General features: G+C 46.0%; 1 protein-coding gene across 4 annotated transcripts in view; it reads left to right on the plus strand.

The window, feature by feature from the left end:
- The window catches only part of LOC137376294 (cyclin-dependent kinase-like 4), a 136,409-nt gene that overhangs the window by 73,593 nt on the left and 36,264 nt on the right, over positions 1–26,552 (plus strand). For 3 of the 4 annotated variants that reach the window (XM_068044559.1, XM_068044558.1, XM_068044560.1), the window contains 3 exons: positions 2,787–2,908; positions 21,363–21,435; positions 21,782–21,872. In XM_068044559.1, the coding sequence (XP_067900660.1) occupies positions 2,787–2,908; positions 21,363–21,435; positions 21,782–21,872 (286 nt within the window). The remainder of the gene's footprint in view (positions 1–2,786; positions 2,909–21,362; positions 21,436–21,781; positions 21,873–26,552) is intronic. The other variant, XM_068044561.1, reaches the window with a different exon arrangement.

Raw genomic sequence — 26,552 nt, forward strand, 5'->3', positions numbered from 1 at the left:
ATCAATCGAGTGGGTCATCAATCCAAGGGTATGGGGAAGAGGTGGGAGGTCGGGGGCCTTGTAGTCTGGGCTTTCGCAGGCCTGAAGGGGATGGGATGCAGGGCTGAGGGGGAACAGTCAGAGTTCTCGATGGTATGGATTTGGAGGGTGGAGAGAAATGGTAGGCTGGAGTGGGGAGGAGGTCGTGGGCATCGGGTGGGGGGGGCAGAATTGGAAGCCTCATGGCAGGGTGACGATTGCAAACCTAAGGAATTAGTAGAGGCATTGCACAAGGTGATTGGAGGAGTCGTGATGGGTTACTTAGAAGCTGTGATGGGGTGAGTTTGGAGGCTTAGTTGTTGGGGAGGCAGTGGACGGGGGGAGGTTGGAGGCCTCATGGTGAGATCAGAGGCTTCAGGAGGAAGGTGGTTGTAGAAGGGCCTGATCGCAGAGGCAGGCACCTGGATCCAGGAGGTAGATATAATGGCACTAACCTCCTGAACCTGGCAAGTTCTCACTTCGGTGAAGCTGCTGGGTTTCCGAACACTCAGGAAACCCAGTTGACAGCAGTTAAATACCAAAAGTAGAATGACAATGAGGCTCACAGCCTCATTCAAAAAAAAGACTTGCAGCTATATAGCACCTTTCACGATCACTGGACATCTCAAAGCCCTTTACAGCCAATGAAGTACTTTTTTGATGTGCAGTCGTTGTTGTAATGTAGGATACACGGCAGCCCCAATTTGCGTACAGCTAGCTCTCTCAAACAGCAATGTGCTAATGGCTAGATGATTTATTTTTTTGAGTTGATTGAGGACTAAACATTGACCAGGATGCTGCGGATTGACTTCCCTGCTCTTCATTGAAAATTAATGCTGTGGGATCTTTCACAACCACCTGAGTGAGCAAATAGGGCCTCACTTTAATGTCACATCTGAACGACAGCATTCCCTCAGCACTAAACTGGAGCATCAGCCTTGATTTTTGTGCTCAAATCCTGGAGTGGGACTTGAAATCACTACTTTCTGATTCAGAGGTGACAATGCTACCAACTGAGCCACAACTGACATGCCATCATCCTATTCAAAGTACCAACCTGCCTCCTTGGAGTGGATTGATCACCTGCCCACCTTCCTGCTTCAGTTAAAATGGGCTGGAGGCAGGTTTGGATCGGGAAACAGATTTCTTAGACTTTAACCACCACCCCCCCCGGCCCACTTTTCAGGTTAAAATTCTCCCTAAGAGTCTAAATGTTGCTATAGGAATATAATTGGAAAGCAGGGAAGTTATATTAAACTTGAATAGAAGCTTGGTTAGATCACACTTGGAATATCGTACACAGTTCTGGGACTGGATTTCCAAAATGGAGTCGGGAACGTGAAGCCGTAATGATTTCTGGCTCCCAACCCCACGCCTCAGCTGCATAGCTCTTGCAATGTGATCTTCAATTAATGCCCTAGTTGGGCAGGAGGCAAGCTTGGCGTCCAATTAGTGGCACTGAGCATCTGAAGGAGAAGGGTGGCCATGATGTGACCTGCCGCTTGCCGATAGCAAGGCAGCTCCTCAGTGAGCCAGAAAAATGAACAGGTGAGGCAGCAGTTCCATAATGAAAAAAAAACTCTGCAGTGGGCCAGTCACAAGATCCCCAGGAGCTGAAAAAAGTTATTTCGCAATATTCCTTTGCCCACTGCGAACCCGACAGCTGTATACTATCGTGCACCAGACTGGTCAGGCTCGCTGGATTGCTCTTTGAAAATCACAGTGTGGCTCCCCCACCCGCCTGCTGACTGAGCTCCTAAAGGAGCTTAATGGCCCCTTAATTGGAGGCGAGCAGCTTCCCCATTTCCTTCCCCCCGTCTTCACATTAAAAATTGCAGACTATTTCGAAAACGACCTCTGGGACCGCAATTTTTAAATCGTGTCCACGGGGGTCCTGACCCCATGGTTCTTTCAAAATACGGCCTCTGGTTTTCCAGCTCCATATTATAAGAAGAATATAGACATATTGGAGAAGGTGCAAAAAAGATTAACAAGGATAATAATTACAACTGTGAAGTTATAACTATCAGAAAGACTGAACAGGCTTTTCTCTAGAAAAGGGAAGACTAAATGGTGAGCTGATAAAGATCTTTAAAATGATGAAGGGGTTTGATAGGGTAGACGTAGAGAAGATGTTTTCACTTGTAGGGGATTCAAAGACTACGGACCATAAATATGATAGTCACTAATAAATTCAATCGGGAATTCAGGTGAACCTTCTTTAACCAAAGAGCAGTAGGAATGTGGAGCACTCTACCCCAAGGAGTAGTTGAGGCAAATAGCAAATAGCTATTAAGGGGAAGTTAGATAAGCACAAGAGGGAAAAGAGTAGAAGAATAAGCTGATAGATTTAGATGAAGGAGTGGAGGAGGCGAGTGTGAAGCATAAACACCCCTTGGTGGAATGACCACTTTGGTCGAATTGCCTTTTTCTGTGTAGTGGACTCGATTATTTTCAGTGTTCCCACATGACTAAAGCAAGGAATGGAACTTTGAGTATTCATGCAATGCATTTGGATTTTATGCCTGATTTTTTGTGTGGTTATGCAGTAATATGATTTGTCTTTCTCCCTTTTGTTTTTTTTTATTAGAACTTTTAAGCTTTACGCTCCCAGACCTATCCAATCCTCAGAATTTTATAGTCTGTGTTTTGGAAAAATTAATTGGTTCAGTGTAGAAATGAGTGTTAAAGTGTCACAATGTTATACAATTGCTAAATCTGAAGGTGAATGTAGAGCGTAAGGAACATTGTACATATCTTTGTTACAGCAATTAAAGCACAATAACCTAGTGAACCTTCTCGAAGTATTCAGAAGAAAACGTAAATTGCATCTCGTGCTTGAGTACTGTGATCACACTGTATTAAATGAGCTGGAGAGGTATCCCAGAGGGTAAGAGCGCTTAAACCTATATGTCTGAAAACTGAAAACACTGCATACAGATGAGAAAGATTGTACAATTAAGAAAGTTTAGATTTCTTCCATTTGTACTCCTTCAAAAGAAATTTGTTAAATGAGTTGTTCGTTTCTGCTGTTGTTCTGTTATAGATAATATCTAGTAGTAAAAGTTCCAGTTGTGAGGTTTTTAAAGCATTTATTACACCAGTACCAAGGATATAAATGAAAATCCATTCTTTTGCTGTTAATAATGCAAACTTCACTTGTCCTTATGGCATCTTTCTGTGTTTGTTGTGTACTGAGAGTGAGAAGAGAATGTTTTCATTGTCCTATCCAAATTAAGCATCAGATAACAGGGTCTTCAGCCTCTTCCAGACAAAGCTGCATACAGGATTTAGAACATAGAACATAGAACATACAGCACAGAACAGGCCCTTCGGCCCACAATGTTGTGCCGATCCTTTGTCCTCTGTCAAGGACAATTTAATCTATACCCCATCATTCTCCTTTATCCATATACCTATCCAAAAGCCTTTTGAAAGTCCCTAAAGTTTCTGACTCAACAACTTCCCCGGGCAAGGCATTCCATGCCTCGACCACTCTCTGGGTAAAGAACCTTCCCCTGACATCCCCCTTATATCTCCCACCCTTCACCTTAAATTTATGACCCCTTGTAACGCTTTGCTCCACCCGGGGAAAAAGTTTCTGACTGTCTACCCTATCTATTCCCCTGATCATCTTATAAACCTCTATCATGTCACCCCTCATCCTTCTCCGTTCTAATGAGAAGAGGCCTAGAATGTTCAGCCTTTCCTCGTAAGACTTATTCTCCATTCCAGGCAACATCCTGGTAAATCTCCTCTGCACCCTCTCCAAGGCTTCCACATCCTTCCTAAAATGAGGCGACCAGAACTGCACACAGTACTCCAAATGAGGCCTTACCAAGGTCCTGTACAGCTGCATCATCACCTCACGGCTCTTAAATTCAATCCCTCTGCTAATGAACGCTAACACCCCATATGCCTTCTTCACAGCCCTATCCACTTGAGTTGCAACTTTCAACGATCTATGCACATAGACCCCAAGGTCTCTCTGCTCCTCCACATGCCCAAGAACCCTACCGTTAACCCAGTATTTTGCATTCATGTTTGTCCTTCCAAAATGGACGACCTCACACTTTTCAGGGTTAAACTCCATCTGCCACTTTTCAGCCCAGCACTGCAACCTATCCAAGTCCCTTTGCAGACGACAATAGCCCTCCTCGGTATCCACAACTCCACCAACCTTTGTATCATCTGCAAATTTACTGACCCACCCTTCGACTTCCTCATCCAAGTCGTTAATAAAAATCACAAACAGGAGAGGACCCAGAACTGATCCCTGCGGCACGCCACTGGTAACTGGGCTCCAGGCTGAGTATTTACCATCTAAGACCACTCTCTGCCTTCTATCAGTTAGCCAATTCTTAATCCAACTGGCCACATTCCCCACTATCCCATGCCTCCTGACTTTCTCCATAAGTCTACCATGGGGGACCTTATCAAATGCCTTACTAAAATCCATGTACACCACATCCACTGGTTTACCCTCATCCACTTGCTTGGTCACCTGCTCAAAGAATTCAATCAGGCTTGTGAGGCAAGACCTACCCCTCACAAAACCGTGCTGACTGTCCCGAATCAAGCAGTGTCTTTCCAGATGCTCAGAAATCCTATCCCTCAGCACCTTTTCCATCAACTTGCCTACCACCGAAGTAAGACTAACTGGCCTGTAATTCCCAGGGTTGTTCCTATTCCCTTTCTTGAACAGGGGCACAACATTTGCCACCCTCCAATCACCTGGTACCACCCCCGTCAGCAGAGAAGATGAAAAGATCATTGCCAGCGGCTCTGCAATTTCATCCCTTGCTTCCCATAACATCCTTGGATATACCCCGTCAGGCCCGGGAGACTTGTCTATCTTCAAGTTATTCAAAAACCCCAACACATCTTCCCTCCTAACGAGCACTTCCTCGAGCTTACCAGTCTGCTTCCCACCGTCCTCTTCAGTAATACACCCCTTCTCATTCGTAAATACCGAAGAGAAGTACTCATTCAAAACCTCACTTATCTCTTCCGGCTCAACACACAGTCTCCCGCTATTGTCCTTGACCGGACCTACGGTCCCCTTAGTCATCCTCATATTTCTGACATACGCGTAAAAGGCCTTGGGGTTTTCTTTTATCCTACCCGCCAAGCATTTTTCATGCCCTCTCTTAGCTCTCCTAATCCCTTTCTTCAGATCCTTCCTGGCCATCTTGTATCCCTCCAGAGCTATGCCTGTGCCCTTTTTCCTCAACTTTATATACGCATCCTTCTTCTTCCTAACAAGACTCTCAACCTCTCTTGTCAACCACGGTTCCCTCACATGACCATCCCTTCCCTGTCTGACAGGGACATGCTTATCAATGGCCCCTACTATCTGCTCCTTGAAAAAGTTCCACATTTCGACCGTGCCCTTCCCTGCCAGCATATGCTCCCAACTTATGCTCCTCAGTTCCTGCCTGACAGCATCATATCTACCCTTCCCCCAATTGTAAACCTTGCCCTGTTGCACATACCTATCCCTCTCCATTACCACAGTGAATGCTACAGAATTGTGATCACTATCTCCAAAGTGCTCGCCCACCAACAGCTCTATCACTTGCCCTGGTTCATTACCTAGTACCAAATCCAATATTGCCTCCCCTCTGGTCGGGCAGTCTACATACTGAGTCAGAAAAGCTTCCTGGACATACTGCACAAACACTACCCCATCCAAACTATTCGATCTAAAGAGTTGCCAATCAATATTTGGGAAGTTGAAATCCCCCATAATTACTACCCTGTGACTTCTGCTCCTTTCCAAAATCTGTTTCCCAATCTGCTCTTCCACCTCCCTGCTGCTATTGGGGGGCCTATAGAAAACTCCCATCAAGGTGACTGCTCCTTTCCTGTTCCTGACCTCAACCCACAGTGCCTCAGTCGGCAGATCCTCCTCGAAAATTCTTTCAGCAGTTGTTACACTATTTCTAACTAACAATGCCACCCCCCCACCTCTTTTACCACCATTCCTAATCTTATGAAAACATCTATAACCAGGTACCTCCAAAAACCATTCCTCCCCCTCACCTATCCACGTTTCAGTGATGGCCACAACATCGTAGTCCCAAGTGCCCATCCACGCCTTCAATTCACTCACCTTATTCCTGATGCTTCTTGCGTTGAAGTATACGCACTTTAACCCTTCTCCGTGCCCATCTGTCCTCTGCGACAGTGCTACCTTCCCCAATACCTCACTACACTCTTTGTCTTTCTGAGTGGACCCACTGGTCCCTGGATTACAAGTCCGGTTCCCATCCCCCTCCCAAACTAGTTTAAACCCTCCCGAACAGTACTAGCAAACCTCCCTCCCAGGATATTGGTGCCCCTCTGGTTCAGATGCAGCCCGTCCTGTTTGAACAGGTCCCATCTTCCCCAGAATGCAGTCCAATTATCCAAGAACTGGAAGCCCTCCCTCCTACACCATTCCTGCAGCCACGTGTTCAGCTGTGCTCTCTCCCTATTCCTAGCCTCACTATCACGTGGCGCCGGCAACAAACCAGAGATAACAACTTTGTCCGTCCGAGCTTTCAGCTTCCAGCCTAACTCCCTAAACTCACTTCTAACATCTGTGCCACCCTTCCTTCCTACGTCGTTGGTGCCAATGTGCACCACGACCTCTGGCTGCTCCCCCTCCCCTTTAAGGATCCTGAAGACGCGATCACAAACATCACGGACCCTGGCACCAGGGAGGCAACAAACCATCCGTGCGTCTCGCCTGCGCCCACAGAACCGCCTGTCCGTACTCCTCACCATCGAGTCCCCGATGATTAGTGCTCTCCCATTCTCCCTCCTTCCCTTCTGAGCCACAGTGCAGGACCCCGTGCCAGAGGCCCGGTCACTGCAGCCTGCCCCCGATAGGCCGTCCCCCCCAACAGTATCTAAAACTGTATACTTGTTGTTGAGGGGAACGACCACAGGAGATCCCTGCACTGACCTCTTCCCACCTCTAACTGTTACCCAGCTGCCTTTGATTTGTGGAGTAGCGACCTCCGTGTAGCTTCTATCTATCAACCCCTCAGCTTCCCGAATGATCCTCAGTTCATCCAGCTCCAGCTCCAATTCCCTAACACGGTCTGATAGGAGCTGGAGACGGATGCACTTCCAGCAGGTGAAGTCGGCAGGGCCACCGGAGGTTTCCCTCACCTCGAACATTCTGCAGGAGGAGCAATACACTACACTGGCTGCCATTTCTTTTATTCAATTACCCCTTAGTTAAGTACAACTATAGATATTAACAAAAACAGTAAATAGCTTACCTGCTCAGTCCTTTTTGGTTAGAGGAGGAGGGTAAAAAGGGTCTTATTATTAGGTTAGAGGAGGAGGATGGGTGGGAGACACTACATTTGTAGTGGCTCGGGTTTACTCAGCTCCGCACCTTTAAGGAAAATACCTACCCAGGAGTCCTCGCTGCCGACCAGCTTCCGGTTCCTCCGGCGCCAAAAGAAACTCAAAGACAAGGAAAACAGTAAGTAAAACAGTAAGTACTTACTTTTAAAACACAGCTCCTGATGCCTTCACTCACCCACCGAAGAGTCGCTACCTTCTCCTGCTGCTCCGCCGGGAAATGAGGCCGAGTCCACGGAGCTCCGCACCTTTAAGGAAAATACCTACCCAGGAGTCCTCGCTGCCGACCAGCTTCCGGTTCCTCCGGCGCCATTTATCAGTAACAACAATACAAATCTGTAACTGCGCTTCACCTTCTGTGTCCCTACACATAAACTTCTAGGTTTTCCACTGTGTATTCAACTTCCTCCATCCTCTACCCTTCCCTTACCCAGGGCTGGGAGGAGCTATACCTTCGCCTTAGCACAGCCCAGATTCTAAGGATCACTACATTCCCTCCTCAGCCTGCGAACGGACAGTGGATCCAAGCAGAAGACGGTGACGTTGTCCATAAACAGGGAGGCTTTATCCTGAGTGCCTCCACTGCCTGAGATTGTCACCCCTCTTATGCCCGCATCCTTCCTCAACAAAAGGTTCGATACAGCAAACGAACAAGACAGGGGAGACAGGACAGCCCTTTCTGACTCCAGATTTGATCGGGCAGCTTTCTGATTCCCACCCATTTTTTGAGACTACGCTACTGATATTTGTGTAGAGCAGTTTGATCCAATTGCAGATTCCCTCCCCAAACCCCATTTTGGAGAGCACGTCCATCATGTATGTGTGCGATATCCTGTCAAAAGCCTTCTCCTGGGCCAAACTGGTGAGGCAGGTGTCCAACCCACTGTCCCATACATAGGCGATTGTATCCCTGAGTAGCATGAGGCTATCATAGCCGGATACAGTACAGGTCTGATCAGGGTGAATCACCAACTCCAGAGCAGGCTTTACCCGACTGACGATGACTTTGGACAGAATCTTGTAGTCTACATTGAGCAGTGGGATGGGCTGCCAATTTCTGATTTCCTCCCTCGCCCCCTTCCACTTGTAGGTGAGGGTGATGATGCCTTTCCTAATGGATTCAGACATGCTGCCAACCAGAAGCATACTCTCATGTGCTTCTAGCAGGTCTGAGCCGATCCAGTCCCACAGAGTGTAATACAACTCAACTGGTAAGCTGTCGCTTCTGGGAGTTTTACTCGGCTCAAACGATCTGACAGCGGTTTGTCCAGACTCACCTGCACATTGTCATCTAAGACCTCATTGATAGAGGGCAGGAAGGACTGGGAGGCCATGCTGTCCATGGGCTTCAGTTCGTACAGCCCAGCATAAAAGAATTTGCTGATCCTTAGTATGTCAAACTGTGATGACGTTACAGAGCCGTCCTCTTCCTTCAGACTGCTGATCACAGAGCTCTCTGTGTGTACCTTTTGAAAGAAGAAATGCGAGCATTTCTCATCCTGCTCAATGGAGCGGACTCTGGACTGGATGATAATCTTGGAGACCTCCATAGCAAAGAGCGAGACCTGCTGGCTCTTCACCTCTTGGAGATCCTCCTTGACCTCGACCTCCATCGACTGCAGCAGGAGAAGATACTGCATTCTTTTCTGGAGTCGGGACATTTTCCTCTGTCTCTCTCTCTCGCCCTCTGAACACCTTTTGAGGATGAAGAATCTCTTGATGTTCGCCTTGATTGCTTCACACCAGTGCACTGGAGACTCAAAGAGGGGTTTCACGGTTCTCCAACCTTACTAATCCCTTTTCAGTTCCTCAATGTTCGCTGGGGTTAGCAGTTTAACATACAGCTTCCATGTCCCCCTGCCAACCCACTGGTCGTCCTGTAGGTGACATTCGGCCAGTAGGAGGCAGTGATCAGAGAAGAACACCGGCTTGATGTCGCTGGATCTGACCATGAAAGCACAGGATACAAACAGGAAGTCAATCCTGGAACGGGCAGATCCGTCCAGTCTTGACCAGGTATATCTACTCTGCGCTCCGTCTGCAGGGTTGCTGAAGACGTTGTGCAGCTTTAGCATCTTTTACTGTTTCTATCAGGAGTTTGGTTGTAGCGTCCAGTTTGCTGACATCTCTGTCAGATTGTTCAGCTGCATTGATGATGCAGTTGAAGTCACCGCCTAGGATGACCGGCCTGGACGTCACCAGCAGCAGTGAGAGTTGCTAAGGACAGTCAGCCGCTTGCTGTTTTGAGCCGGGGCATACACGTTGATTAACCGGAGCGGAGTATTTTGGTACATTACATCTGCTACGAGAAGACGGCCGCCCACCACCTCCTTAACTTCAGAGCTGTTGAAGTTGCCTCCTCGCAGCAGAATACCCAGGCCAGAGACCATTTTTTCCCCTAAAAATATACTTTATTCATAAAAATCTGTCAAAAAAATACATTACAAAACAGTTCCAAGTTGACATTCCAGAAAGTGCAAAAGAAATCAGTTTCCTTCAATACAGAACATGAGTTGCCTCACAACCCTTCCATACCATTTTACGTGCAATGTACATTTGCGTTACACAGCAAAACCATATTTTGGCACATACAACCTGAGGGGTTTTTCATGGGTTCCAGACCCTCGGTTCACTATGGCGGAAGGATCTTACAACGTGGCCTTTCCCCATTGAGCCTTTGTGGTGGCTGCCCCAAGCTTTAGTGCGTCCTTCAGCACGTCGTCCTGGACCTTGGAATGTGCCAGTCTGCAACACTCGGTTGTGAACAACTCTTTGCACTGGAACATCAGCAGGTTTCGGGCAGACCAAAGAGTGTCTTTCACCGAGCTGATGGTCTTCCAGCAGCAGTTAATGTTTATCTCAGTATCCTGGTCTCTGCATCTCAGCTGCTCACTGGATAAACTTGCAGCAAGTATTTCAACCCGTAAAACAGGAGTCTAGGTAATATATAATGATATTTTCTGAGCCTTCGGGCAATTGCTGTGTTTATTTTAAGCAATGCTGGTACAGTGCGGTACAACCTGTCTGTGCACAACTCCATGGGTTTCTGTTTAACTCGTGACCAAACAATCACTGACTTCATGGGTCCCTGGGAACAGCCCATAGAGAACAGGGTCCTGCGTTACAGAGCTGCTTGGGATGAACCTCGACAAAAACCATTGGTGGCTATCAGCTGCAAAGACCCTAAGCTCTGGAATTCCCTCCCTAACTTCTCTGCCTCTCTACTTCTCATTCCTCCTTTAAGACATTCCTTAAACTCTAGCTCTTTGACTAAGCTTTTGGTCATCTCGGTGTCAAATTTTGTTTTATAATGCTCCTGTGAAGCACCTTGGACATTTTATTATGTTAAAGGCACTATACAAATACAAGTTGTTGTTGTTGATGAAGCAGGTGAATGGGATTAGACCAGGTGATTCATGAAGAAACTTCTAGCAAAGGTTTCTGAATGGTCTACTTCAGTGCTGTAACATTCTATGAATGTTCCAGTTTAAGTACCTTAGCGATTAATGGAGGTTGCAACTAAAGGCCTGCTCAGGTCAGGAAAAAAAACCAACCCGAACCCGACAGAATCACATCGGACCTGAGCCCGACCCGGCCCGAGTCCTTCCATTTTTTCCCACGCCCGTCCCGACCCGAGCCTGACCCGACCCGACCCAAGCCGGACCCGACCACCGGAATGTTCACTTTACCTACCTTCCAATTCCGAATCCGTTTTTCACTTTTTCAGTTTGTGCAGATAAGCAACAAAAACTGTAATTGGACTTGAAAGGTTGTTTAAAAAGATGAAGATTAGAGCCACGAAGTCAGTGATTAACAAGTTAAACAGAAACCCATGGAGTTGTGCTCAGACAGGTTGTGTCACACTGTACCAGCATTGCTAAAATAAACACAGCAATTGCCCGAAGGCTCAGAAAATATCCTTATACATTACCTAGACTCCTGTTTTACGGATTGAAATACTTGCTGCAAGTTTATCCAGTGAGCAGCTGAGATGAAGACACCAGGAAGGTCCTGAGTGATTAATTATTATAAAATATACACTATTTATATAGAAAATATAACATGATCACTGTCAGGACTCTAGTCTGCACATAGAGTCCTGACAGTGATCATTTTATATTATACTGTATTATATTATATTATTATAGTAAGATAGATTTTTAATGGCTTTATCTTTCGCTCATTGGCCCCCTATGAAGGGCAAAATTTGTAATGTGGTCACTCCCATGCGAAAAGGTTGGACACCCCTGCTCTAGCACCTCCTCTTTGGCCTGAGACAAAGGCTGCAGGTTGGGCACCATGTCACCGGCCTTGGCCGTCTCCCTGCTGTTGTGGCCTCTTCTCCTGAAAGATCAAGGATGCAGTTATTGTTAAGTTCCAAACGTATCTACATCACATCAATACTAACATGGACCCCTCTTCTGCACATGGGGCATGTCTCTGCTCTGATACTGACTCTACCTGTCATGGGTCTCAATTGCGCTAGGATAGAAACGAGGGAGACTGGTCTCACTTATGCAGTTAGTCATCTGCCATCAATACGCTATGACCTTCCTATCATTGGAATGGCTGTATCAACCATGCGGCTTTACAGTTGTGGGCAAGCAGATCACAACAAGCTATCTGGAACCACGCTATTTACCTTGGTTGAGTGTAGAAGGTCATTGACCCTCTTCCTGCACTGCACCCAGTTACAATGGGTGACTACACAGCCACTAACAGCACTGTGATCTCCGTCCAGGCTTCCTTGGACAGGTAGGAGGACCTCTTCTTGCCATTGATGGGGAAGAGGACCTGCTGCCTTTCCCTTGCAGATGGAGGAGAATCAGCAGGGAGGCATCACAGAACCGTGGGGCCAGCCCTGCTCTGACATCTGACCTGGTCAGAATGATGCCCGGGGGATGCTTGCTGAGTACCAAATTAATTATAGCAAACCACAGAAGTGTTGCTTTAATAAGCTGCTGTTCAATGCATGGAGAGTAAATGCAGGGCTGGCAGCCTTTTAAAGATGGCGTCAGCACCTGATCCAACATCAGGTGACGCCATTAACAGCATCACCAATGCCACCCCCGCCATGTGATTGGGGGGAACGGCCACTGTCAGCCTAAACCTTATGATACAATGATTACTATCCCTTAAATGCTGTCCTTCTGATACTTGATCCACTTGGCCCATCTCATTCCCAAGAACTAGGTCTAGCAGTGCCTCCTTTCTCGTTGGACTAGCAACATACTGTTGTAGAAAATTTTCCTGAACACACTCCAGGAACTCTTGCCCCTCACTGCCCTTTACATTACTATTATCCCAGTGTATGTTTGGATAATTAAAGTCCCCCATTATAATTACTCTATAATTTTTGCACCTTTCTGCAATTTCCTTGCAAATTTGTTCCTCCATGTCCTTCCCACTAGCTGGCGGCCTTTAGATAACACCGAGCAATGTAACCGCACCTTTTTTGTCCCTTAGCTCGAGCCAAATTGATCTGTCCTCGACCCCTCTGGGACATCCTTTTTTCTCCAGCACTGCAATGCTCTCCTTAATCAATACTGCCACCCCTTCCCCATTTTTCCCTTCCCTATCTTTCCTGAACACCTTGTATCTAGGAATATTTAACACCCAGTCCTGCCCTTCTTTGAGCCAGGTCTCTGTTATAGCCATAACATAATATTTCCACATGGCAATATGCACCTGTACCTTACCAGTCTTATTAACCACACTGTGCATTCACATACATGCACAATAACCCTGATTCAGACTTTATTACTTTCTCCCTTTCTTTGACCCCACCTAATAACGTACTATTCCCTACTCTTGGGCTATCTATCTCCCCCAGTATTCTGTGCATCTTAGTATTCCTCTTTAATACTTGCTGCTGGTTCCCACACCCCAGACAAGTTACCAGTTTTGCTTCTCTCCAATCTGAGCTCCATCTCAGATTCCCACCCCCCTGACAATTTAGTTTAAACCCTCCCCAACAGCTTTAGCAAATCTCCCTGCGAAGATATTCATGCCAATCCTGCTAAGATGCAACCTACCCATCTTGTACAGGTTCCACCTCTCCCAGAACCGGTCCCAATGTCTCAGAAATCTGATGTCCTCCCTCCTATAAAGTTAAAACAAAATGTAACAAAAAGCACAGTTTATGTTTCAGCTTAATGGCATTGAAGACAAAAGAAAGACTTGCATTTATCTAGCAGTTTTCACAACCAACAGACATCTCAAAGCACTTTCCAGCCATTGAAGTACTTTTGAAGTGTCATGCAGCAAGACCTGGACAATATCCAGGCATGGGCTGATAAATGGCAAGTAACAGTCGTGCCACACAAGTGCCAGGCAATGACCATCTCCAACAAAAGAGAATCTAACCATCTCCCCTTGACAGTCAATGGCGTTACGATCGCTGAATTCCCCACTATCAACATCCTGGGGGTTAGCATTGACCAGAAACAGAACTGGAGTAGCCATATAAATACCGTGGCTACAAGAGCAGGTCAGAGGCAGCAAGTAACTCACCTCCTGACTCCCCAAAGCCTGTCCACCATCTACAAAGCACAAGTCAGGAGTATAATGGAATACTCTCCACGTGCCTGAATGGGTGCAGCTCCAACAACACTCAAGAAGCTCGACACCATTCAGGACAAAGCAGCCCATTTGATTGGCACCCCACCCACAAACATTCACTCCCTCCACCACTGACGCACAGTAGCAGCAGTGTGTACCATCTACAAGATGCACTGCAACAACGCACCAAGGCTCCTTAGACAGCATCTTCCAAACCCGTGACCTCTACCAACTAGAAGGACAATGGCAGCAAATGCATGGGAACACCACCACCTGCAAGTTCCCCTCCTAGTCATACCATCATGACTTGGAACTATATCGCCGTTCCTTCCCTGTCACTGGGTCAAAATCCTGGAACTCCCTTCCTAACAGCACTGTGGGTGTACCTACCTCACATGGACTGCAGCGGTTCAAGAAGGCAGCTCACCACCACCTTCTCAAGGGCAATTAGGGATGGGCAATAAATGCTGGCCTAGCCAGTGACACCCACATCCCATATTGAATTAAAAAAACTCCACTGTCCTTCTTTGAGATAGTGCCATGGGAACTTTTACATCCACCCAAGCCAGCAGATGGGGCCTCAGTTTAATGTCTCATCCAAAAAACAGCACCTCCAACAGTGCAGTACTCCCCTGGAGCATCAGCATTGATGGTTGTGCTCAAGCCCTGGAGTGGGACTTAAACCCAGAGCCGCCTCACTCAGTGGCAAGCATGCTACCCACTGAGCCAGAGCTGAAGGTACTCTCACCACTGAAATGTAAACCCAAGCAGCAAAGATTCAAAACAACGTAGCAATTGCCATATTCTACTGACACAATCCCTTACCACTGAATCAAAACTCATTGATATTTTCTTCTACTCTCTCCTCTCTTTCCTCTCCCCTGTTTCTCCCACCGTCTCTCCTGCTGACCCTATCCCCAGTTCCCTTTCTTTTCCTCTCCTCTCTTCTTCTCTATCCTCCCTCTCATCCCAGCCCTAGTTTTCCTGCCCCTCCCCAACCTCTCTGTCGCCATCATCCCATCTGCCTCTTTTCCTCTCCCCAATCTCGGTTAAATTATCTCCCTGCCCTCTAACCCAGCCTGACCTGAAAAGTGCCCTTGTTCTTGACTGTACATACAAAACAATGAGAAATACACTAGTCTATTAAAAAAAATCACTTTTCTACTTGGTTCCATCGAGAAGCCTATTTCTTCCCACTTCTCCTTGAGTCAAAGGCCATTTGGCTATATCCAATTTGCCAGTAGAAACTACTGGACTCTCTATTTCGCCATAGGACTTAAGGTATTTCTGTTTGGGACCCAAATGCAATGAGCAATTAGGATCTCGTATATTACTAAACTAGGAAATCACACTGTGGATCCTTTTGGTCTGTTACTTGCAGCCTTTGCTGTGCCATCTGCGAAACAAAATTTCCAATTTTCCATGGTAACTTGCTTTGACCCCTTAAAACCTACCTCCTTGATCAAGCTGTTGGTCCCCTGCCCTATCATTTCTTTGTGTGGCTCGGGACGTCTCGCTATGTTAATGGCACTATATAAATGCAAGCTGTTGTTGTTGCTGTTATTGTGAGTAATTGAAGCACTTAACCCATCTCCCAATTTCCCTTCTTTCACCTTTGGAAACTTACAGCATTTAGTCTCCCATTGTCCCCCACCTCCCTAATGAAGTAGCTGAGTTCAGAAATGACCTATTTTATTCATTGGAAAAGTTTTCTAGAGTCAATCATACTATCTGCAAATGGTATGGTATCTGGTTCCATTCTTATCTATCTAATCGTAGCCAAAGAATCATCTGCAATGGCTTCCCTTCCCACTCCCACCCCATTACCTCCGGTGTCCCCAAAGGATCTAACCTTGGCCCCCTCCTGTTTCTCATCTACATGCTGACCGTTGGTAACATCACCCTAAACATTAAGGATAGGGGAGAAGTGATGTGGATTCCACTTTTCACCTCTCAGCTGACCGCAGATAGTGTTTTACAACTAGTGTTTTAGTCCCTGAGTGTTTTAAGGGTCAAATAAATAGACAGGCTTTTTTGCAGGGTAAAAAAAGTTTATTTTTACACAATACACGAAATTGTTTGCAACCTCTCCCACTCACGCATTCACACACACACACACACACACACGAAAAGATAGGCATTAGGGTGGTAGCATGCAGTTAGAGTCCAACTGTGGTAAAAGAGTTTATTGTTTTAAGAAAGCCATTAGAAGCTTTTTGGAAGCAAATTTTTCATTGGTGCAGGCCTAAATGTTCATTGTCTTGAAAAGGATGAAGTTTTGCAGGTGCCTTGTGGTTAAGCACAAATGCTGTGGAGCACTAATGTTATGGAGGATGAGTTTCTGTAGTGTGTTAAGGATGGTTTTCTAGAGCAGTATGTTGAGGAACCGATTAGAGAACGGGCTATTTTAGATCTAATGTTAAGTAATTAATAATCTTGTTGTAAAAGAACCTTTAGGGATGAGTGACCATAATATGGTAGAATTTTACATTATGTTTGAAAGTGAGGTAATTCAATCTAAAGCCAGGGTGTTAAATTTGAACAAAGGAAATTATGAAGGTATGAAGAGAAAATTGGCTGAGGTGGACTGGGAAAATACATTAAAAGATATGACAGTACATAGGCAATGGATAGAAAAATTACATAGTTTACAGCAACTATACATTTCTTCAAGGGACAAAAACCCCAACAGTAAAGACAGTCAACCATGGATAACAAAGGAAGTTAAGGATTGTATAAGATTAAAAGAAAAGGCCTATAAAGTTGCCAGAAATAGTAGTAAACCCGAGGATTGGGAGGATTTTAGAATGCAGCAAAGGAGGATGAAGAAACTGATAAAGAAAGGGAAAATAGAATACGAATGTAAGCTCACACAAAATATAAAAACGGACTGTTAAAGCTTCTATAGGTATGTAAAAAGGAAACATTTGGCTAAGACAAATAGCCCATTAAAGGCAAAGTCAGGAGAATTTATAATGGGGAATAGAGAAATGGCAGAGAAGCTAAATGATTACTTTGCGTCTGTCTTCACTGAGGAAGATACAAGAAATCTCCCAGAATCAGAGATCCAAGAGATTAGGGGGGAATGAGGAATTGAAGAAAATTAGTATTAGTAAGAAGGTTGTATTGGAGAAATTAATGGGGCTGAAGGTTGATAAGTCCCCAGGACCTGATATTCTACATCCTAGAGTGTTGAAAGAGGTAGCTATGGAGATAGTGGATGCATTGATGATCATCTTCCAAAATTCTACAGATTCTGCTGCGGTATCTGCAGATTGGAAGTTCGCAAATGTCACACCACTATTTAAGAAGAGAGGGAGAGAGAAAACAGGGAATTACAGCCTGTTAGCCTTACATCAGTCATTGGGAAAATACTAGAAACTATTCTAAAGGATGTGATAAATGAACACTTAGATAATAATGATCTGATTGGGCATAGTCAACATGGATTTATGAATGGAAAATCATGTTTGACGAACCTGCTGGAATTTTTTGTGGATGTTGTTAACAGAATTGATAAAGGGGAGTCAGTAGACATGGTATACTTGGATTTTCAGAAGGCTTTTGATAAAATCCCCCACAGGAGGTTGGTTCACAAAATTAAAGCACATGGGATAGGAGGTAATATACTGGCATGGATTAAGGATTGTTTAACAGGCAGAAAGCAAAGTGTAGGAATAAACGGGTCATTCTCACATTGGCAGGCTTAGACTAGTGGGGTACCGCAGGGATCAGTGCTTGGGCCCCAGCTGCTCACAATATATATCAATGATTTGGATGTGGGGACCAAATGTAGTATTTCCTAGTTTGCGGATGACACAAAACAAGGTGGGAAATGTCCTGGAGTGTAATATGTGTTGTGAGGACGATGCAAAGGGGCTTCAAGGGGATTCGGACAGACTTAGTGAGTGGGCAAGAATGTGGCAGATAGAATATAATGTGGAAAAATGTGAGGCTATCCACTTTGATAGGAGAAATAGATGTGTAGAGTATTTCTTAAATGCTAAGAGATTACAAAGGGTGTCCTTGTCAATAAGTCACTGAAAGCTAACATGCAGGTGCAGCGAGCAATTAAGAAGGCTAATGGTATGTTAGCCTTTATCGCAAGAGGATTTGAGTAGTGAAGTCTTGCTTCAATGGTGTAGAACCTTGGTTAGACTGCACCTGGAATACTGTGTGCGGTTTTGGTCCCCTTACCTTAGGAAGGATATTATTGCCATAGAGAGAGTGCAAAGGAGGTTCACAGACCTGTTCCCAGGATGGCAGGACTGTCCTATGAAGAGAGATTGGGGAAACTGGGCCTGTATTCTCCAGAGTTTCGAAGAATGAGAGGTGATCTCGCTGAAACTACAAAATACCTAAAGGGTAGATGCAGCTAAGATGTTTCCCCTGTTTGGGGAGTCTAGAACCAGGAGAGATAATTTCAAAATAAGGGGGAAGTCACTTAGGACCGAGATGAGGAGAAATTCCTTTACTCAGAGGGTTGTGAATCTTTGGAATTTTGTACCCCAGAGTGCTGTGGAAGCTCAGTCATTGAGTATGTTTAAAGCAGAGATTGGCAGATTTCTAAATACCAATGATATAAGGGAATATGAGGTTGGGTGGGGAAAAAGGCATTGAAGTGGATGATCAGCCATTGAATGGCGGGGCAGGCTCGATGGGCTGAATGGCCTACTCCTGCTCCTATGTTCCTAAGCCTCTATCCAAAGTCGATGGGGAAATTCCTGGTTCGCTTTCACAGATGGGGAGTCCCAAAGTCACCTTGCAATTTCTCTGCTGCTGTAATTAGAAGATGTAGTCAGCAGGGCACCTGCTTAGCTGAAACAGTCTCACAGCTGTTCCGCTGAAAAGACCTCTGTCTGTTCTGCTGTTCTCCCCACCCCCTCTCTCCAGAGAGATACCTTTAAGGGCGGCACAGTGGCGCAGTGGTTAGCACCGCAGCCTCACAGCTCCAGCGACCCGGGTTCGATTCCTGGTACTGCCTGTGTGGAGTTTGCAAGTTCTCCCTGTGTCTGCGTGGGTTTTCTCCGGGTGCTCCAGTTTCCTCCCACAAGCCAAAAGACTTGCAAGTTGATAGGTAAATTAGTATAGGTAGGTGGTAGGGAAATATAGGGACAGGTGGGGATGTTTGGTAGGAATATGGGATTAGTGTAGGATTAGTATAAATGGGTGGTTGATGTTCGGCACAGACTCGGTGGGCCGAAGGGCCTGTTTCAGTGCTGTATCTCTAATCTAATCTAATCTAATCTAAAATAGAAACGTATCAGGTTTGGGGTGTAGGTCAGGTGACTAAGGGCGCTCTCTAAAAGTCTGCAAAGGAAACCCGGCCGAACCCGACCTGAACCCGACACCTGTCGTCGAGTCCTGTTGGGCTTGGGTCGGATAGGAGCCCGAATGCTGGACCCGACACCTGTTGTCGGGTCCTGTTGGGCTTGGGTCGGATAGAAGGCATATACATCAGTACATGGGTAAAGGCCTGCTACCCAACCCAACCTCGACAGGACCCAACGACATGTGTCGGGTTCAGGTCGGGTCACACTTCCGGGTCCGGCATTCGGGCTCAGTCTGGTTTCCTTTGCAGACCTGTACCTCACATATAAGGTTATCCAACAGGGCATTGCAGTGCTTTAGCGCTCTCCCCTGGTGTGATTCATACAATGTTCCAGGATTTGGGAACTATTGTTCCATGATGGCGTCTAAATGTAGTCCATTCTGATGAATAGGTGCTACTTCACGCCTATTATTTTAGTCTTGGCTGTGCAGTCAGTCTGTCTACAACAGTCTTTGTTAGCTCTGTTCCTGAAGATAGGAATTGTTCGCATGGAATGGGCTGTTTTGCATTTCAATGTGTTTTCCCCAAACTAATTCATTTGTGGATAATGGGTTTCATCTTCAACAGACAGACACATTTAGTGACAGTACAGGAGGGGTCACCTGACCACTACTCTATTTTGTCTGTGGCATAAATGTGTCCATTTGTAGTTCAGTTCAACAGTGGACTTTAATTTCATAATTCCTCCAGTTCATTTCAAATTTCATCACGGTTCCGTTCATAAGTGTGACATAAAACCCAGTGTAAGTTTTCACATGTATGCTGATGATGCCCAGCTCTAGCTCACCACCATCTCCACTCCTTCACTGTCTCTAAATTATCAGACTACTTGGCCAACATCCAGCATTGGGTGAGCAGAAATTTCCTCCAATTAAATATCGGGTAGATTGAAACCATTATGTTTGGTCCTGCTCACAAACTCCATTCGCTAGCTACCAAGTCCAACCCTCTCCCTGGCAAGTGTCTGAGGCTAAACCAGTGTGCTCGCAAACTTGGTGTCATATTTGACCCTGAGTTGAGATTCCAACCACATATCCGCACAAATACTGCCTATTTCTACCTCAGCAACATTGCCCAACTGCACCCCTGCCTCAGCTGAAACCCTCATCCATGCTTTGACTATTCCAATGCACTGCTGACCGGCCTCTCATATTAGAGTCATAGAGAGATACAGCACTGAAACAGGCCCTTCGGCCCACCGAGTCTGTGCCGACCATCAACCACCCATTTATACTAATCCTATATTCCCTACCACATCCCCACCTTCCCTCAATTCTCCTACCACCTACCTACACTAGGGGCAATTTACAATGGCCAATTTACAAGTTTTTGGCTGTGGGAGGAAACCAGAGCACCCAGCAGACACCCACGCGGTCACAGGGAGACTCCACACAGGCAGTACCCAGAACTGAATCTGGGTCACTGGAGCTGTGAGGCTGCAGTGCTAACCACTGCACCACTCCACATTCTACCCTCTATAAACTTATGATCATCCAAAACTCTGCTGCCCATGTCCTTAGTTGCACTGAGCCCCATCAGACATTATCCCTGTGCTTGCTGACCTACATTAGCTCCTGGTTTTGCAATGCCTCGATTTTAAAATTCACATCCTTGTTTTCAAATCCCTCCATAGCCTTGCCACTCCTGATCTTGTAACCAGCCCCATAACCCTCCAAGATATCTGCACTCCTCGAATTCTGGCTACTTGTGCATCCCTGATTTTAATCATTCCACCATTGGTGGCTGTGCCTTCAGCTGCTTAGCACTAACTCTGGCATTCCCTCCCTAAACCTCTCCGCCTCGCTACTATGTCAAATTTTGCTTTATAATGCTCTTGTGAAGTGTCTTGGGCATTTTATTATGTTAAAGACACAATATAAATATAAGTTTTGTTGTAAATGACTTAGATTTCTTTTAAGAATTAAAATTAGGAGTTTCCATGATAAGTTGTTGTATGAATTACGTTTTTTAACAAAGCAAAGAATAAAATCCAGAAAATAAAATATCTGGTATTTGATACTGTTTTTTAAAAATTATTTTGAAAATATTGTCACTTGTTCCAAAGATGACAAATGTCTCTCTGGTTTAGGTTACCAGAAGCAATGGTTAAAAACATCATGTGGCAAATGCTTCAAGCTGTTAATTTTTGTCACAAACACAATGTAAGTCACTGTTTTACTGATATCATTCTCACATAATAAAATGGTTGCCTTTCTGCAGTAGATTGGATTTGATGATGTAAATCTTAGAAAGGGATCTGTTGCTTTTTTTCAAAAATATTAAAATATTCAACTTAGAAGTTACCGAAACAAATGCTCTGTGTGGCACGTTGAGCACTAATAGTCAACTTATTTTATATATTGTAATTGTGCCTGGTTTTAAAATAACAGAAATATTCAAGAGGGATATATTCAAGGCAATAAATCTGATAAACTTTGTATTGAATTAAAATATCAAGTGGACAAAACTAATCAGATTTTTCTTTTTAATTTGATTCTCCTCTTCCAGTGTATTCACAGAGATGTCAAGCCAGAAAACATTCTAATTACTAAACAAGGAGTCATCAAGCTGTGTGACTTTGGATTTGCCAGGATACTAAGTATGCCATTTTTTACTTTGAATGTCATAGATTAATAAGACATTTTTATATTGACATTTACACTGTGATACTTACCTGGCAGGGGAGAGACACTGATGGTCCTCTCAGGGTGAGTGTGAGTTGCAGCTCTTTGGGTTTTGGTTTATTTTTCAGGTGGGGGTGGGGGGAGATGGAATTCAGTGCCGGCTTCAGCTGTTCACCCTGCTGATATTGGAGCTGTTCCGTGATTGTGGTTTTCATGTTGGTTCAGGCCTTGATGCTTGTCCGGGGAAGACTTCAAGCAAATGGCTACAACCAACACCAGAGCTCCAAGCCAAGGGCTGCATAACACCATTAGGTTTGGTAGTGAAAAACAGTGAAGGAGGTGCTTCCATGGACCAGACATTCCTCATTAAACGAGTCCTTTTCGAATGCTGTGGATTTGAAGCTGCGGACATCTTTTGCCTGCAGGACTTACCCAGTGGCAGCTGCTTCAACGTGACATTTAAGAACGTGGCAGGATGCATGAAATTTCTGAAGGTATTTAAGGACAGAGGAAACCAGGCTCCACTGTTGATCCTCACAGCGGAAGGCCTATTTACGCTGCTATCGCAATGGAACCAGCTGGTGACCATCCATCTACAACCCCAATATTCCTGATGTGGATGTGCTCATTTCCTTGCCAGGTATGTCAAGGTGGCTGGGAGCATGGACCTATTCAGGATTTGGACCAGCAAGTGGCAGGTCAAGATGACCTTGAAGGTGGATGCCAACGAAGCCATCGTCCATCCTCCCTCAGGCTTCGCTATTGGGAGAAGTTGGGTCTCATTGGTCTATGTGGGGCAGCCCAGTGTTTGTTGCATCTGTGACAAATCTGATCACGTGGGGGCCAACCGCAAGTGGGAAAGCCACCAAACAAGTGACTGCAAGCAGAGTAAGTGTTACAACTCGTCTAGTGGGGCAGGCCACCTCTACAGGACCTGCCCAAAATGCTGCTTCAGTTATGCACAGGCGGTGAGAATCAAGGAGGGACATGAGAAGGGAACAGCAAACGTGGTTGATCTGCCGCGAAGGAGACCAGAACTGTCCCCCCACCAAGTCCCTCAGCAGGGAACATCAGATAGGGAGAAGAAGGAAGAAGGTGCAAGCTGCCAAACACCAACCCTGTGCCCTGAGCCCCCTCCTCATCAGACAGAATCAATGGAAGAGGAACCAGCAGAGGGACAACCAGTTGAGTGCTGGGAGCAGCAGCATCCTTAGAGTCATAGAGTCATACAGCACAGAAACAGGCCCTTTGGCCCATCGTGTCCATGCTGGCCATCAAGCACCTAACTATTCTAATCCCATTTTCCAGCACTTGGCCCGTAGCCTTATATGCGATGGCATTTCAAGTGCTTATCTAAATACTTCTTAAATGTTGTGAGGGTTCGTGCCTCTACCACCTCTTCAGGCAGTGCATTCCAGATTCCAGCCACCCTCTGGGTGAAAAAGTTTTTCCTTAAGTCCCCTCTAAACCTCCTGCCCCTTACCTTAAATCTATGCCCCCTAGTTATTGACCCCTCCACCACGGGAAAAAGTTTCTTCCTATCTAACCTATCAATGCCCCTCATAATCTTGTATACCTCAATCATGTCCCCCCTCAGCCTTCTCTGTTCTAAGGAAAACAACCACAGCCTTTTCAGTCTCTCTTCATAGCTGAAATGCTCCAGCCCAGGCAGCATCCTGGTGAATCTCCTCTGCACCCTCTCCAGTGCAATCACATTCTTCCTATAGTGTGGTGCCCAGAACTGTACACGATACTCCAGCTGTGGCCTAACTCGCATTTTATCCAGCTCCATCATAACCTCCTTTCCTTGATGAGAAACAGAGAGGATAGACAGCACCAATGAAGGATAGTCCAAACCTCACTGCTTACTAGACCCGTTCGATGTCATACCAGCAGATAAAACCTCCCTTGGATGACCAGAATGGTTTCATCAGCCCAACAACAGTGCAGGAACCTACCCAAGGGCTAGGACTAGCACAGACACCTGGAGTGGTAAGCAACACTTTTAATGGGTCTAAAGATTGCCTCCATTAACATGTGTAGCATTAAGTCCACTACGCAATGTGTTTCAACCTTGTACTACCTCACCAAAGTCAAGGCTGACCTGCTGTTTCTGCAGGAGTGTGGAATACCACACCTCAGCACCTACAGGCAATGGCAGTGATGGGTTACATAGGCCATCGATCTGGTCAGGGGAAATAATTCCCATTCCTCTTGCCCTCTACTCTGCTTCGTGGAGGCAACTTCATCATCTCCGAAGTTAAGGAGGCGGTGGATGGTCGCCTCCTCGTAACGGACGTAATGTTCAAGAATGCTTCGCTCTGGTTAATCAACATGTACGCCTTGGCTCAAAACAGCCAGCAGCTGACTGTCCTCCAGCAACTGTCACTACTGCTGGTGACGCCCAGACTGGTCATTTTAGGCGGTGACTTCAACTGCATCAACAGCAGTGCCTACAGTTAAATGGATTCCACATCAAGATTCCTGATGGAAACAATAAAAGATGCCAAGCTGTACAATGTCTTCAGCAACTCTGCAGACACAGCACTACGTAAATACACCTGGTCAAAGCCAGATGGGTCCGTCCATTCCAGGATTGTCTTCCTGTTTGTGTCCTGAATGGTCATGGTCAGATCCACAGACGTCAAGCTGGTATTTTTCTCTGACCACTGCCTCCTACTGGCCGACTGTCCAGGACTGCAGGATGACCAGAGAGTTGGCAGGCGGACATGGAAGTTGAACGTGAAACTGTTGATCCCAGAGAACACTGAGGAACTCATAAGGGAGTACAAAGGTTGGACAATTGTGAAAGCCCTCTTTGAGTCACTGACACACTGGTGGGAGGCGATCAAGGCGAACATCAAGAGGTTCTTCATCCTTAAAGGTGTTCAGAAGGCGAGAGAGAGACACAGAGGGAAATGTTGCGAGTCCAGAAAAGCATGCAGAATCAGCTTCTATTGAAGTCGATAGAAGTCAAGGTCAAGGAGGATCTCCAAGAGGTGAAGAGCCAGCAGGCCTTGCTGTTTGCCGTGGAGGGCTCCAAGATCATCTTCTGGTCCAGAGTCTACTCTGTGGAGCAGGATCAGACATGCTCGCATTTCTTCTTCCAAAAGGTACACACGGAGAGCTCTGTGATCAGCAGCCTGAAGGAAGAAGATGGCTTGGTAACGTTGTCACAGCCTGACATAATAAAGATCAGCAAATCCTTTTATGCCGGGTTGTACGACGTGAAGCCCACAGACAGCATGGCCTTCCAGTCCTTCCTGTCCTATATCATGGAGGTCTTATATGACAGAGCACAGAAGACTTTGGACAAACCACTAACTCTGGATGAGCTGATAAAGACCGTTAGGTCCTTCGAGATAAGTAAAACTCCCGGCAACGACGGCTTACCGGCCAAGTTGTATTCGGTTTGTGCGTCTGGATTGGCCCAGACCTGCTGGAATTGTACAAGAGTATGCTTCTGGCCAGCAGCATGAGAGAATCCATGAGGAAAGGCATCATCACCCTCATCTACAAGCAGGAGAGGAAGAGGGAGGCAATCAGAAATAGGCGGCCCAATTTACTGCTTAATGTGGACTACAAAATTCTATCCAAGGTGATTACCAATTGGGTCAAGTCTGTTTTGGAGTTAGTGATTCACCGTTATCAGACCTGCACTGTACCAGGCAGGAAGATATGATTGTCTATGTACGGGATAGGGGGGTGGACACCTGCCTCATCAGCTTAGACCAGGAGAAGGCCTTTGACAGAATATAGCACACCTACATGATGGATATGCTCTCCAAAATGGGGTTTGAGGAGGGAATCTGCAATTGGATCCAACTGCTCTACACAAACATCAGTAGTGCAGTTTCAATCAATGGGTGGAAATCGGAAAGTTCTCCGATCAACTCTGGAATCAGATGGGGTCGTCCTCTCTCACCAGCCTTGTTTGTTTGCTGTATCGAACCTTTTGCCGAGCCCATGAAGAAGGATGCGAGCATATGAGGGGTGACAATCCCAGCAGGTGGAGGCACTTAGGTCAAAGCCTCCCTGTACATGGATGACACTGCCATTTTCTGCTCGGACCCATTGTCAGCTCGCGGACTGAGGAGCATCTGCGACCAGTTCAAACTGTCCTCGGGAGCCAAAGTAAATTGCGGCAAGAGCAAGGCCATGTTCCTTGGGAACTGGGCCGACCGATCCTTTGTTCCCTTCACCATCAGGTCAGACTGCCTGAAGGTGCTGAGTATATGGTTTGGAGGGGCCGGGGCATGCGCAAAAAAAACTGGAAAGAGCGAGTAACCATGGTGAAACAGGAACTGGGCATGTGGGATTGCTGCTCCCTCTCCATTGCGGGTAAGAACCTGGTCATCAGCTGCAAGGTGCTCTTGGTGTTGCTCTACATGGCACAGGTCTGGCCTATAGCCCCGCTCCTGCGCAGTAGCGGTCACCTGAGCCATCTTTATCTGGAGATCAAAAATGGTCCATGTCTGCTGGGACTTGATGTTCAAACCTCTAGATAAAGGGGGATAAAAACTTACCAAATGTCATCCTCATTCTGATGGCCACCTTCGTCTGTGACTGCATCAAGCTGTGCGTAGATCCTTGGTATGCAAACACCAAGTGTTACTACGTGCTGAGGTTTTATCTGTTCCCATTGTTACGAAGGA

This window comes from Heterodontus francisci, chromosome 13 (assembly GCF_036365525.1).
Source record: "Heterodontus francisci isolate sHetFra1 chromosome 13, sHetFra1.hap1, whole genome shotgun sequence".
Classification (NCBI taxonomy): domain Eukaryota; kingdom Metazoa; phylum Chordata; class Chondrichthyes; order Heterodontiformes; family Heterodontidae; genus Heterodontus; species Heterodontus francisci.